The sequence below is a fragment of the Aulonocara sp. 'chitande type north' Nkhata Bay genome, linkage group LG7, assembly GCF_057382095.1.
Source record: "Aulonocara sp. 'chitande type north' Nkhata Bay isolate Kocher_YH1m ecotype deep benthic linkage group LG7, A_spYH_male_GT1.1, whole genome shotgun sequence".
Classification (NCBI taxonomy): domain Eukaryota; kingdom Metazoa; phylum Chordata; class Actinopteri; order Cichliformes; family Cichlidae; genus Aulonocara; species Aulonocara sp. 'chitande type north' Nkhata Bay.
Window position 1 is genome coordinate 42,924,726 of NC_141350.1, and position 15,358 is coordinate 42,940,083.

At 39.9% G+C, this 15,358-nt stretch overlaps 1 protein-coding gene across 1 annotated transcript; it reads right to left on the reverse strand.

Annotated features, from left to right (window-relative positions):
• Positions 1–9,165, reverse strand: LOC147325804 (plasminogen receptor (KT)-like). The gene is made up of 4 exons (XM_086300511.1): positions 8,772–9,165; positions 2,713–2,843; positions 2,487–2,596; positions 1–1,593 (listed from the first exon to the last, which is right to left on the reverse strand). Exons 1-4 carry the CDS (start codon positions 8,889–8,891, stop codon positions 1,466–1,468), a joined length of 489 nt encoding a protein of 162 aa, XP_086156637.1. The 5' UTR covers positions 8,892–9,165; the 3' UTR covers positions 1–1,465.
• Between the last annotated feature and the right edge of the window lie 6,193 nt (positions 9,166–15,358).

Consider the following 15,358-nt stretch of genomic DNA (forward strand, 5'->3'; position numbering starts at 1 on the left):
ATTTTTTCCAGATGTCAAACACAAAGTATAGATATCAGCACCTTGGAATCTACTGTGATGGCTTAAAAAAGTTGGAGGTCCAACAGCTTTGTATTGAAGCTCCCTCACACCTACAATTAAAATTTTAGTGTTGAAAGTAATACATTTTATCTGTCAATACAAATGTCTGAGAATCTTTACCAATAATGCACCATTACATTTTGATCACTTCAGCTGTTGGTTATCGGCAACTGCAAAAGTTACCAGCCTGGCAGAGGGCATTTCATCAAAACAAAGCTTCTTAGAAAGTAACACGTCTATGACCTGGATAGAAAAGAACCACAGACTGAATACAAAGGATGGATTGTAGCCACTGAAATGAGAAAGAAAGGGCAAGCCTTTGCTGTTCCAGGACAGCAGGAGCTGAATGTAAAGGAGAAAAAGTGGAGGGTTTGGATGCTACGTCCATCTTTTGCATACAGTCTATCATCTAAACAGAGAGGCAAGTGACCTGCAACAGTCATCAGTGTTTCAGGAGCTTTTTAAAGGCGACGTATTACACATAAGAGCCAGATAAAATGAGCTGTTATGAAGAGTGTTTAAGAGAATTTCTGCTCTGCACTGGTCTAATTGCAGCTTTGACCAACAATCATTGTCTTACCACTTTGTTCAATCATCATCATTACATTCATGAACCAGGCTTATAGCAGCTGGTATTCTTGTTCATCTAAATACAACAAAACCCCCCAGAGAGATAACATAAACTGATTAATATTACTATCAATTTCCCTTCAAGTCCATCATACATAATCAAAGCAAACCCTGGAAAATAACAACCTAAAGAAAACACTGATGATATAACTGCAATTGTGCAATATTTAGAGACAAGTTATCTGCTGTGGTCACACAATGCTCTTATAACACTGTAATAAAACTTAACTCATGGATCAACATGTGGCATACACCAATCAGGCATAACATTATGACCACTAGCAAAGTGAGTAACACTGATTCAGACTATTCAACACGGAGGCCACACCTGGCATCTTGGTGCCAGATATCATGTGATGGGTCAGGGCCGCTTTGGCAGCAAAAGGGCGACCAACACAGTGTTAGTTAGGTAGTCATAATGTAATGCCCGATTGGTGTATCTGAAAGACTGAAATGAGACAGAATAAGGAGCCTTTCGTTCAATAAAGGTCAACCTGACAGAGAGAAATAGCAGAGCCTTAAAATTTTCCATGATAGAGGACGTTTGTTCTATAAATTATTACATTATTTCTCCAAGAAGGAGCTGAGGCCGCTTTTACCTTAATGCTACATAAAGTATAGTTGTGTATCGTTTAGGGAGTGGGTATGTTTTGGACAGCTAAACCTGAGGTTTCTTTGTGAGCCACTTCCCCGTCTTTGTGGTTTGTTGAAAACGAAATGTACAGTGGCTGCAGCTCCTCTCTGGAACCACGCTGTTAGACAATAACTAATTACATTATTTCTCCAAGAAGGCGCTGAGGCTGCTTTTAGCACGGCGGGCCTTCTCTATGCTCTCAAAGGTTGGAGTCCCTTGAGGTAACTGTAGACGGTCATTTTCAGTCTCCATGATATTCTCAGCTTCCCCTAAAGACATCATGAAAAACACATTTAATGGGTATAATTAGTGACTGCAATCTTTTTTAAAAATGTCATTAATGAATAACTAAACACAATATTTGTTAAACATTTAGATGCATTATTTGGTAAACAGTAAGGTCCATTTGGACAGAGACTTTTTCTTTTTTAGCATTTTGGTTCTGTTCATTACCACAATTAATTTTAAATATAACAACTTTAAATATAATTAACTCAGATCCAGTTGAACTGCCGACTGTCAGCCTTAATTCAGTGGGTTGAACAAAAAGATTGCACAAAAATGTGAGAACTAAAATGCAATCCCATCATTTCAGGACATCAAAAGTAACTGGACAAATAAAATAAAATGTATTCATTTGAATCGTGCTAATGCAAGCGCCACACCTCAAATCAACTCCAGGGCTTCTATCTGCTTAATTGATAATGACATAACAAAGGAAGTGCCCACACCTGCCCATGAAATAGCCTTTCAGTCAAATGTCCAATTACTTTTTGTCCCTTTAAAAAGCGGGGGGCACACGTTAAGGGGCCGGAACTCCAAAACCTTCATCCGATTTGAATGTGGATTTTCTCATATGAAAGCTGGGCGTCTACACATTATATAGATGCCCATCATAGCGGAAAGTGGAAATTGTTTTGGTAAACAGACACTATTCACGTATTTAAATATATATATGGACCTAACTGTATATTAGAGCCTGTGTTTTCTGGATATAGTGAGTCTGTGTTCTGCTGTTCAAAGTAAAATAATCCTCGAAAACCAAAGCAAAGAATCACTATATAATGCTTGATAAGGATTTATTTACCCGTCTGTGCACCCTCTTTTTAAATGTTAAACAGGTTTCCTTAAGATGATGATGCCTGTAAGTGTGTAGCTTTACCTCTCATACGATTAATAAGCGTTCCATAGGCGCTGTCCATCTGGTAGGCAAATATGAAACTGAGAGGTATGATGGGAGCCAGCATGCCTGGGTTCTTTCTTTTAATAGCTCTAAAGAAAAATGATGATAAACAGAAGACAATATTTAACTGCAAAGATAAAAGCACAACACAGAGATGAGTCTGTGTGTGTTTGTGTCAGATCTTTGTGAGGTGTTCGAATCTCACCCTGCAGTTAGTCCCACTGTGGCCACCGCAAAGAAACTGCCAAAGTATTTCAGAAACTCTCTGGACCAGGCGATCTGCATCGCCATCTGCCGCTCTCTCATCTGGTTCTGCATCAGAATCTGGCGCTCCATCTGGGCACATGCACGCGCGCACACAGACACACAAAAATAAATTAAGAAGAAATGATGAAATAAAATTTTCCCTGCTTGGTAAGATTTCATTTTCAGTTATAATCAATTTCAGTCAATTACTGTTGATCAGAGCTGTAATAATCATCTGATTCATCAGTTAATTGTTTTATGAGAGTACAGACAGTTTAAAGAGATCTCCATAAGCACCAAAGGCTTAGTACTTTTTTAAAAAAAAGCCCCTAAAAACTTGTAGGAAGTGTACATTACGTGAACAGAGATGTGATTAGTTGGGAGCACAGACTGAACTTCTATGTATGCTTGAGAAGTTTCTTTGGAATTTTTTTTAAGTCATGAAACTAAACCCTGGAATCCACTGCTGTAAACATGCCAACTACAAACACTACGCTCTAGGGAAGGAGGAAGTGACAAACTTTTCATCTCCACAATCTGGGTGTTTCGTACTCCTGACATCGACTCTTGGCTGTACACTCTTTAGGTTCAATGGAAATTACAGGAATGACTTCTGTAATTGACAGTGTTTGTTCTTTTAAAGCCAGCATCCGCTGAAACAAACTAGTGAGTAGTCTGAGCACACTTAAGGGTGTCCCCCTTTAACGGCCCATGTTGTGAATGAGTGAAGAATGCAATTATGAAAAGAAAGCATTTCCCGCTCCTCCACACCATGTGTATGAGCTGCAGGAACGGGAAATGGGGTGACACGTTCGCTGAAAGGTCAGCTTTCATGACAGCTTCATCTGGGTCACAAAAAAGGAAGTAAATGGAAGATAGAGGATGTTAAATTTGAATAAACTATCCTGAAACTCACTCCAGCATCTAAGTACATAGATGCTGCAGGGTCTCCATCTTATAAAAATGAAGCAGTTCAATATGCCCATATACACAAATACGTAACATAAGTAAAGATCACTGCACATCTTTGCTCAGCCACCAGTTTCACATTATTAGTTAGTTTGTCTCCAAAGCGCTCAACCTGAAATGGCCCTCTGATGTACTCATTCCTAATCATGTCCTTCATGGTCACTCCAAACAAAAAAATCTTAACATCTTCAACTCTGTCACCTCCAGTTTTCCAAACCACACATCATAGCATCTTAAAAACCTTTCCTTTCAGTCTGTAACTATCCATCACAAATTACCGCTGACACTCGTCTCCACCCACTGTTACTTTGGATGGTTGGATGCTATTTAAACTCATCCACTTTCACTGCCTCTGCTCCTTCAATATTCTGCCCATCTCCCTCTCATTTTTGTGCTGATGCCAAATGACTCATGAGTGTTTATAATAATGAACACTTATAACAACAATAATAATGATAATGTGTCATCTACATTAAAGACTTCAGGGTCTTTGTATAACATTCTTTACCATTTTCTGTTTCTACAGGCTGTTTGTATGGGATAGCTACGAACCCATAAGTGATAAATTAGCCCTATTAGTGTAGATGTGCAATTCAAAACTAGACAAACATATCTGCTGGTGGGAATATCAAAAGGAAAAGATTTGGTTTTGGCAAGCTCAGACAAGCAGCAGACTGTGACTCTGGGACAGGACTGGAAAAAGCAGAAATGAACCAACGCAGTCTGAGGGTGACATTTGTGAAGGGTGCAAGTATGAACACAAAGCGGGACACTAACTTGAAAACAGATGCACACAAATCATCATGATCTACACATTGGAAGAAGGAAAAGAAACAGATGTAACATGTGAGAAAGAAAAGCAGAGCAAATACATGCGGAAAATATGTGCAGCAGGTATTCCTGATGAATACAAAATATTTCATGTTAGGGTTTTTTTGTGGATTAAGGTTTTTTTTTTTTTTTGCATGTTTGCAAACTTTGACTTTTGGGCACTCTGTATGCTCTCATGCTTTTAAAAATGATTTGTCCAAAATTGGATATGGAGTAATGTTCCTAAATGCACTAGTAAATCCACAAAGAAAGGACTCAAGGAGAAGACCTGAGGCGCCTAACCAATGCTAAGATTTCAATTCTATTGAAATATTGCCAGGGGATTGAAAATAGGCATTTAAAAAAGCATCTTACAGTTACAGTAATTTGGAAAGATTTCAGAAAGCTTTGACCCTCTTTGACTCCATCTTTCCAAAGAAAGTTCCTCCTGCTTAAGACAGCAATATGAACATCTGAGCCCAGTGGCGTATTTCCACAGAAGAATTTCTTTTTGTGACTAAAAATTGAGGAAGAGTGTCCAAATGTGTTTAACTTTTTTTTTTGGCAGCAATAAACATGACAGTTTACTTATTTTAATTTAAGACATGTTTAATTTTAATTAAGTTTAAAACTTTTTTATTTAATGTAAAATTATATATATTTTTAAATTTACTTTCAAATTCTTCAGTTGCTGAATGGGCTGCATAGTTTTCATAAATTGCATAGTTCAGAATAGCTATAATTGTACCAGATGGTTGCATTCAGTTAAGTTGGACTAGACCAGTGGTTCTTAACCTTGTTGGAGGTACCGAACCCCACCAGTTTCATATGCGCATTCACCGAACCCCTCTTTAGTGAAATTTTATTTTATTTTTTTCAAATTCAAGACATAGATATGTTTTTTTACTGGTGCACAAAATGAGCCGTACATGAACATCACCTTGTTCAAAGAACAAAACCAACACAATGCATGAACTTACAACAAATTACATACCTGCAAATCAGTGTGACTTCTGCTGTTGCCTTTGAGAGACCAGTTCAGATATGCGTGGCTTCACCTTGGCAAGTGCCAGTCTCATGTCATTTTCACAGAAAAGTCTGTTCCTTTTCTTCGTTTTTATGTCCAGCATCGTCGAAAAGGATTGCTCGCAAAGATATGTTGTAACAAATGATATAAAAAAATCCAGGGCTTTCTTAGCAATAATTGGATACTTGTCCATTTGTCGACACCAAAACGTTGAGAGTGTTGTTGTTCTGAAGAGTTGCTGTTGAACCTGGCTCTGCTGAATTTCAATGATTTCGTCAAGGTATTCATCATTGACATCTGCTGTCTCAACAGCAAACGTGAACGGCTGTCTCACCCATGCTGGATATGACTCTCTTGTAGGGAAATATCTGTCGAGAGACTTTGCAAGCTCATCTAAGTGCGTTGCAATTGTTTGCTTCAGTTCCGTGGATACAGAAACATCTCCGATTCCAGACACATCTTCGACCTTACTTACACAGTTGTCCAGAAGGGGGAAGTTTGCAAAGTTGTTGTTCTCTGTTCGTCGTTTCCATAACGTTAGCTTTTTTTGAAAAGCCTTCAGGTGTTCTTCCGCTTCTATGATATTGACTCCACCACCCTGCATCTGCTGATTGAGATGATTGAGAGCTGCGAATATATCAGCCATGTACGCTAAAATGAGAATGAACTCAGGATTTTTGAAGCAATCTGCATGACAGTGTTGGTGCTCTTGCAAAAACAGGGCTAATTCCACACGCATGGCAAAAACACGATTCAGCACCTGTCCCCGGGATAACCACCGAACATTAGAATGGTACAGAAGTACCTCGAATTCAGAGCCCATTTCTTTACACAGCTCACTGAAGATGCGGTGCCTCAGAGCACTATTTCGCACATAGTTCACACATTCCACCACGGTTTTTAATACTTCTGCCATTTTTGGAGGCAAGGTTTTTGTTGCCAATGCATGCCTGTGCAAAATACAATGAGTCACAATGATGTGTGGTGCATCGGCTTTTACTAGCGCACCAAAACCAGAGTTTCTTCCCAGCATGACGGGAGCTCCGTCTGTACAAACTGCAGAAACCATGTCCCATGAAAGATTGTTGTCTCCGAAGAAGTCATCCACAAGCTTCTTCACATCGGCTGCCTTAGTTGTTGTTGTAAGAGGCTTACAAAATAAAAAATCTTCTTTTATCATGTCATCTTTCACATAGCGCACAAAAACAGTAAGCTGGCTTAGATTAGCAACGTCTGTGCTCTCATCGAGCTGAAGGCTGAATTTTGCCGGGCTTGAAATCAGATCGGCGACTACTTGAGCCAAGATGTCTTTACTCATGTCTTCTATTCTGTCGCTGACGGTGTCATTTGAAAGAGGAATTTGTGATAATTTACCTTCGGCCGCTGTTCCGAGTATCAGATTTGCCATCTTTAACGCGGCTGGTTTCACGAGTGTTTCACCAATGGTGTGTGGCTTGCCCTGCTTTGCGATCAGGTAAGCAACTTCGTACGATGCTGTGAGGATCGGTTTGTTAACGGGTACAAATCCAAGAGCAGGCAGAGTGGGCCTTTCATCGAATCTGGCTCTCTTCACCTTGAATTCAGCAAGTGTTGTGTTCTTGTATTCCCCGTCTCCATGCAGCTTCAAGAAGTGTTCCTTTAGTTTTGCCGGTGCGAGACTAGAGTTGCTCAACTTGGCGTTGCAAATCATGCAGATAGGACGCTCACTCCCATCACGTTCCGTGATACATGTAAATCCATATTGTACATATTTGTCCAAGCACTTTCTTTTTTTGCCCGACATAGTTAGTATGGATTAAAATGTTAAAAAAAAAATCACGCGAAGTACTACCACGACATTCACATGTTGACTACTGCGCGCGCTACATTCCCCGCAGCCCTGATTGGCCAAGCAGTGTAGCATGATCGTCTGCAGCCAGTGATGGCCAGAAGGGGGCGTGTCATCACAAATTTACACGATAATTCGGGCGTGGCTGGACCTCTGCGACCTCCGCAGTGGAGGCTCTGCCGAACCCCTGAGACCGACTCACCGAACCCCTAGGGTTCGATCGAACCCAGGTTAAGAACCACTGGACTAGACTGTAATACAAACCATTCAATTTGTCAACAATAAAACTGACTGAAATGAGAGAAAGACTGAGTGTGAGACTTTGATATTAGATAAAATGAATATTGATAAAGTTTATCTTTATGTACAGAATATGAATATCGCAAAATATTTTTAAAAAAAATCACAATAATATCGTATCGTGCTTTAAATATTGTGATAATATCGTATCGCGAGTTGTATGGTGATTCCCACCTCTACCCCCTACTATAAATCCATTTTGATGGCACCAATTCCTCATTCCTAGGAAGTCCATTCTCAAAATATGTGTACCGTACATATGAGCAGCCACAGGAGATTTTTGAAACTGTGTATCAGGCACCGAACTAGACCACATGTTAGAATATGTATCCCCGCCTTCCAGAACTGCTTTACAGACTTGGATCCACATCTTACTAACACACTATAAGAGCTAGAAAAATGAGAAGAGTGAGGTTAAAGCTGAGTGTATGCTCACCCCAGTCCAGAAGCCATAGCATGATCTTCACCAGGGTAACAAACCTTTTTTTCTACCTGTGCAAGTTTCCTCTTTAAGTAGAATCACAGTGGTACCTGCTGTGAAATCACTTTGGGCTGGTTTTTGACTTTGGTGTGTAGTAATACTTAAACACTAAAAGAAAGATGGTATGCGTGTCGTCATTAGGACAGGGGTTTGTGTCAGTGTGTGGGACAAAGGAAGTAACGCACAGTGATCACACTACTCAGACAATGAGCAGTGTAGTTAATTACCTCCTCCAGAGAGTAGTGGGAAAGTAGTGGGTCTAAATGGATTTGGTTGTAGTCATAGAGATTAAAAATGTTTGCAGACCTACAGTTGCTGTGGATGTCTCCTGTACTCATGGAGCTGATACAAAAATAATGCAAATAAACAAGTGCACAATTTAAACTTAGTCCGACATCATTTCAGCATCTGCAACTAGTACAATTTCAAAGTATGAAGGTAAAACCTTTTGGTGGGAAGGTTTGGGGCAATTTTATGTGTTAAAAAATAATTAAAAATCTGCTTTTTTTTTTTTTTGCTTTTTCACTTTCACCATCTTTCACTAGTGAAAGATGTCACAGCAGAGGTCAGAGGTGATGTGCGAGTGGGTGCACTTTCACTCACCTGCAGCCGTGCATTCGTTAGCATGAATTCTTGTTGCTTTTTTAAATTGTCATCCATGGATTTGGACAGCAGGACACCCATGGCTGCGTTGGCGTTTCTGTGAATTAAACACGCAGTCATTCAAACGTGCTGCTCTGCTCTCATCACAACAGCAAACAAAATTCCAGAGTCGGGCTTAGAAAAGCCACCTGCTTCAAACTGGATTTGTTTCAGCATGTAGTGACCTCTTCAGTCCTTCAGTGTCTCTTCACTTCAGCTTTAGCTTTAAGCCTCAACTCATTTTAAGCTTTCCCGTTAAGTTAGCGAATAACAACACGACTACTGTCTACACAGAGGAAGTATTTGCAGCCCACCAAAAGGTTTTACCAGAGAAAAAGAGGGGAAAGTGTTTGTTTTTTTTAACTTTTACACCAATTCAGGATTTTTAATAATGTCAACTCTAAGAAGCATATTTGTTTACAAAATGGTCACAAATAACAGGAAAAGGCGTTGATTTTTGTCAGATAAGACGATGAATTCGCCTCCTTCAAAAATACTGTAAATGCTTCAGCTAGAACCACAGTTACTGCCAAATGCAATAAATACTGAAGCACTTCCACAGGTAAGTGCTTACGAGCTTTATCTTATGATTGCCTATCAGGTATGCTTTTTGACTTGTGCTATGTTTAAAGTGATAAATGTTACAAGGTCAACAGTAATAAAATAGCTGGCTCCTTTTTTTTGAATGAAGGTGATACATGCGTGCAGCTTCATGCATACAGAATGGATGAGGTGCTGCAACTGAGACCCGCCGTTTGTCTTTTCTGGTCGGCGAGTGGAGAATCACACAGGCTGGTCTGCAAAGAGAGCTTTAGGATGCTTCCTCCCACTGTCCACTGCATCGTCCATCCACAGGGTTTGCAGGGCTGGCTCAACCCATGGCTGCCACACCACTAAGATGTTTTCAGAAATATGCAAGCATGCAACAATCATGTTTTACAGTCCTGTGGTCTCAGCCTCAGATGCTTATTAAATCACACAAAGCTCATGTAGAAACAAACAAACGAACAAAATATGTTCTCCTTAATTTCTGTCAACCACACGTTTCCAGCTATCATGGTTGCTAGGCAACCTGGGCAGCGCGACGGAGGCTAGACCGTCCCATTTCACAAGCCTCGCACTTCCGGCCTTAGCGGTCTTTGAGTACGCGGCCCTTGAGGACCATTGAGGCTGCGTACTTTAAGGCTGCAGACCCTGAATTGGGATACAGCCATAAAAACCATGAAAAAATATTGCCGTAATATGAAGCGATAGACTTTTTCATATCGTCATCCATATGTGTCGTTATATCGAACAGCCCTATTTTGAACTCTCCTCGTCCTTTGAGTGCGCAGTCGCCTTTGTTATATAGCAAGGTATTTAAAATGAATAAATAAATATCCCGTTCGTTTCAATACGCATGATCTGAGCATGCGCGGAATGACACGGAGCTATTCTTTGATCCTTTGATCTTCTCAAAGGGGAGACTGTGACGTGACGGTCGACCGCACGTCACAGTCTCCCGTGACGGTTGACGTCACCATCTCTGCCACATGAGTCTATAAACAGAGGTGCTTCAACACAGTTTACCTTGGTGCGTCTTCGGTAACAGCGACTTGTTTTTGCAAAGCAGGAGTCTTTGACAAAGGTAATACCTTTACATTTAAATAATTCAGGGAACATTTTTTTTTCTTTTGACACTTGTCCCTGCAGCAGTTACAAAGTTAGTCAATGGAGAGAATAGCTCAGCGTTTAGAGGCTCTCATAGAGCAAAATAGAATGATTAATGCAAGGATGGACAACATTGAAAGGCAGTTGAGTGTACGAAAGAAAGAGACTGAGAATGTGAGGCGTGAGAAAGCACCACAGAGTGCTTTTGCCAACTTCGCAAGTAACGTAGGTCTAGGTCTAGGTCTAGGTCTTGCCATAACGGGCGCTATTTATTACCTGCCCACCTTGATTGGCTAATTATAACATAATAACTATACTGTGCTCTCATTTATGTTCAGTTTTATTTTGCCCTCACCTCCCAACCAGTCATGACAGAAGACTGCCCCACACTGAGCCTGGTTCTGTCACAGGTTTCTTCCTGTTAAAAGGGAGTTTTTCCTGTCCACCGTTGCTCATAGGGAATCACTTGATTGTTGGGGTTGAATCTTTGGATTGAATTTAATTGCCTTAAACTGAAAATCAAAAATTCAAGTGAGGGGTTGACCAGGGCTCGTTAGGTGGGTTGTTTTTTTTATTTGTAATTTGATAATTAAAATAAAGAAAAATTATATTTAAAAATATATATTAATTGCTCTGTGTGTTTACTTCAATGAAGACGTGTATTTTTTGTGATAGAAAAATATAAATTGTCCAAAATATTTGAGAGTTTTTAAATTAGCACTGCATGAGTTTAACTGTGGCACAGACAGCTGTCAATCCTGGTGAGTGAGAGTTCAACCTCCAAACTGAACCCAGTGTGTTACTCGCAGAATCACAGATTTACTCACATTTACTGATTGTTCTGTAGGGTCTTTACAATTTTCAGCCCCTTCAGGTGACTGTTGTCTTCTGACTCCATCTTTAGGGTTTAGTTAGATTAAATATTTAACCAGTTAATTCAAGAATGAAAGACACATTTATCACAAAGGCACTCTTATAATGTAGATTAAATGTGTGTTGACATAACATCTAGATATATGATTAGAAAGAGAGAAATGTTGTAATGACATGAACAAAGTGCAGTATTCCAAGATGGCATCAGAGTTTTAACACCTTTTATACTCATGTTTTTATAATTATGTTAAGTGTAAAAGCTCAAAGATGATGACATAGATGCATCTGTTTCTGTTATTATCACAATAATCACAACATAAATGAATATTGTGACATTTTTTCTGTGCTGTATTAAGGTTACCAGAGTCAGCTGGGGATTCATGAACATCATCAGTGATGTTTCTCCACAGCGGGCTCATCAGTACCTGGTGACAGAAGGTCAATCCAGCTCTGACTTGAGGCTGTTCAAGAATCAGCTCCACTTGATCTGGTTCCACCTCTACCACAGGCAGAGAAACACAGGGTGAGATATTTTTAAGTGACCTGCACGTCTTTTTGTACAGAACAAACAGATGTAGTGAAGCCGTAGCGTTGCTCAACCCGAGAATGATGATATGTGTTTGCGTGTAAACATAATAAGATTTGACCTTGGTGAGTTTTTCTATGACGTCACAGTAAAAGTTTCATATTTTTTTATTGGCTGAGGACCAAAGTTGCTGAGAATTCAAGTTAACATCTTATGATGTGTTTTCCGTCTTCTAGTCTGATAGTAGACATATATTTCACTTAATTTAGTCTAAATTACACTGAGTGCTTTTATTAGTAGGCCATCAGATTTATTGGAAAACATATTTATCACTTCCACCTCTTCTTTAAGTCAAAGAGTTATTTTTATTGATGGCATGAAGTTGGCTTTAAAGTGAGTTGTAAGGTCTCGGGGTTGATATTGTTACAGCATCAACTTGATCACAAACTCACAACCGTTGAACTAAAACACAATGTAAATTCAATGAAATAGAAAGACGGGTGAAACAGAGACATAAAGTCATCGATATAATATGCAAAACATACTGGCCCATGCTTTGAGGCAGAAATAAACACCTTACAGATATTTTTAAGAACATTTGAACTTCTTCTGACTTAAATTTGTCTCTCCAGCTTCAGCTTGCCATGGTCATACCTCAGCATGGGCATGCATCTTCCTCAGGTGCACCAGTGGAACCAACATGCAGTACAATAGTTCCTACATGAGAATTTCCACAATAAATGTCCTAATGACATATAAAATATGCATAGTGCAAAACAAAATATGTTAACTAAAAGTATGGCAGTAAAACTCCCACCAAATGACAAACCTATTGTGATTTCTGCCTAAACACATTATAGTAGGAACATGCTTACATTTTAGCATTTATTCTGCTTCTAGCAATAGCACAGTTTTGTGTACTGGCCTATCAAGATACGCTGGTTTGACAGTCCTTTTCCCATCCCTATCCAAAATTGAATCACAGAGAAAAAGCTTAACCATTCTAATACTTCCATCTACGCTTGGATATACCTCTGTTACTCTTGCCAGTTTCCACTTTTTCCTTGGAGAATTGTCTTCTTGAAGAATAACAATATCTTTCACCTTTGCACTCCTTTTATCTTTTTGCCAGATCTGTCTCTGTTGAAGAGTGAGAAGATATTCCTTCTTCCACCTTGTCCAGAATTAATTGGCTAAAAACTAAACTTGGCGCCATCTCCTTCTCAAGTACAGGTCCCTGCTCACAAATTTGCCAGGAGCGGGTAGAATAATGCTGGCCTTCATCATGAGAATATGATTTGGTGTACGAGGCTCTAAATTTGGGTCATTTAGGTTCTCTACTACTACTAGGTGCTATTCACAATAACCATAACTTCATAAAGACACGTTCTGAGTGAGGAAGTGTCAAGTCTCTTAGAAGTGTGATCTAGAATAGTCGTTAAAACGCATCTAATAGTCCTAATTTGCCTTCCCCAAAAACCTCTCATGTGGCTTGAAGAGGGGTGCTCAGAACAAACTTACATCTGCATTGTTTCAACTGTTCTTTGTCAAAATCATTCAGTGCATTTAAAAGCTCTCCATCCATTTCTCCTTTTTTTTCAGGGTCGCGGGGGGCGCTGGAGCCTATCCCAGCTGTCATAGGGCGAGAGGTGGGGTACACCCTGGACAGGTCGCCAGTCTAACACACAGGGATGGACAACCATTCGCACCTACGGGCAATTTAGATTTTTCAATTAACCTATCCCTACAAACTGCATGTCTTTGGACAGTGGGAGGAAGCCGGAGTACCCGGAGATAACCCATGCAAACACGGTTGGAATTGAACTCAGGACCTTCTTGCTGTGAGGCAACAGTGCTAACCACCGTGCCACCATGCTGCCCTCAAAAGCTCTCCCTTAGCACCAAAATAATTTAGTACCTTGGTCACACCTGATTACATGTCCACAAATAGAAATAAAACAACATGATGCATTCATAAAATGATCAGTTGTAAGGTCATCCAACATTTCATTATGTATTGCTCTAGAACACATACATGTACAAAGAAGACCATACCTTTTAAGTTCTTTTCTACCCTCTTTTACATAAAAAGGTCCAAAACAGTCAATGCCACAGTAGGAGAATGGGGGTGTTGTTTCCATTCTATCCTCTGGTAAATCTGACCTCCCATGATCTTGACTATGTCTCCTGTACTTTGTGCAGGTTGTGCACTTGTAGATGTGAGAAGCAACTGAATCGCTGCATCCTGTAATGCATACTCTATTGGAGCGCAGCTCAGTGACAGTTATTCCTCTTCCTTGATGCTGCACCTTTTCGTGGTACTGTTTAATAAGTAAACACAACATGACTTGATTTGGGGATAATGGCAGGATGTTTGATATATGGGTGTAGAGTTGCTCTTGTCCTCCCACCCTAAGTACTCCCTGCTCATCAACAAATGGACTTAGGCTGTAGAGCTTGTGTGTCTTATCCTTCAGTTGAATGTCCTTCCCTCGAGTCAAGTCCTTGATTTCTTTGTTCTGTTCTGTTCTTAAATAACTACATTTTCCGTAGCCTGTCACACCAGCGTCTGAAAAATGGTGTAGTTCACACTGCCTGTGTTTGCAGGTAAGACACGTCTTTGAACTTTCACCTTTGACAAGTTTTGAAGATCTAGGATTCCCACAGTGACAGTGTTGATCTGAGAGTGGCTCGTCCCATTCTTTCTCTGTGTGGTGTCTGCACTCCCACGGGTCAGATATGCCAGTTAGGAGAAAACAGGAGAGCATAGGGATGAATGGGGCAAGAAGCTTAATTGACAAAACTATTATTGCTACCAAGAAGCAGAAGACAAAACTGAAGTAAAAGGATTCTGTGAAGGTAAAGGAATCAAATCAAATCCATTCATTTCATTGAGAATTCAAATTTATTTATGTGGCTTTGAATGCAAACAACAGCTGCCTGTCTCTAATACTGTAAGGTAGTCCCTACAGTATTAGAGACAGGCCAGCAATCTGATGATCCCCTATGAGCAAGCACTTGGCAACTGTGGGGAGGAAAAACTCCCCGTTGGGAAGAACCCTTCAGCAGAACCAGGCTCAGGAAGGAGCAGCCTTCTGCCGTGACTGGCTGGGTTTTCAACTGTTGTTTGCATGACTGAGATGGTAAGAGCCTAATTAACCCCATTATACCCCAATTATTAGTTATTTTCCTATTAAAATCGTCATAGTCCAGTTAGAGCCAAATAAAGTTGACACTGACATTAGGTTTGTCTTCACCTTTTCCATTTCCATAGAGGAAAATTAAAGGTGTTGTGTTAAAAATGAAAGTAAATAAATTAATATAGCTTGAATTTTGTTGACCAAGAACAATAAAATGCAAAGGCTGAAGGATATAAAAAAAAACAACAACAGCAATAGAATAATATTAAACACAAAGTGAACCCGTCTTCCTTCATTAAATAGGTTCTTTTAGATGTTAAGGAGGAATTGACTTAACCAGGCTGGCGGAGAATGAAGAC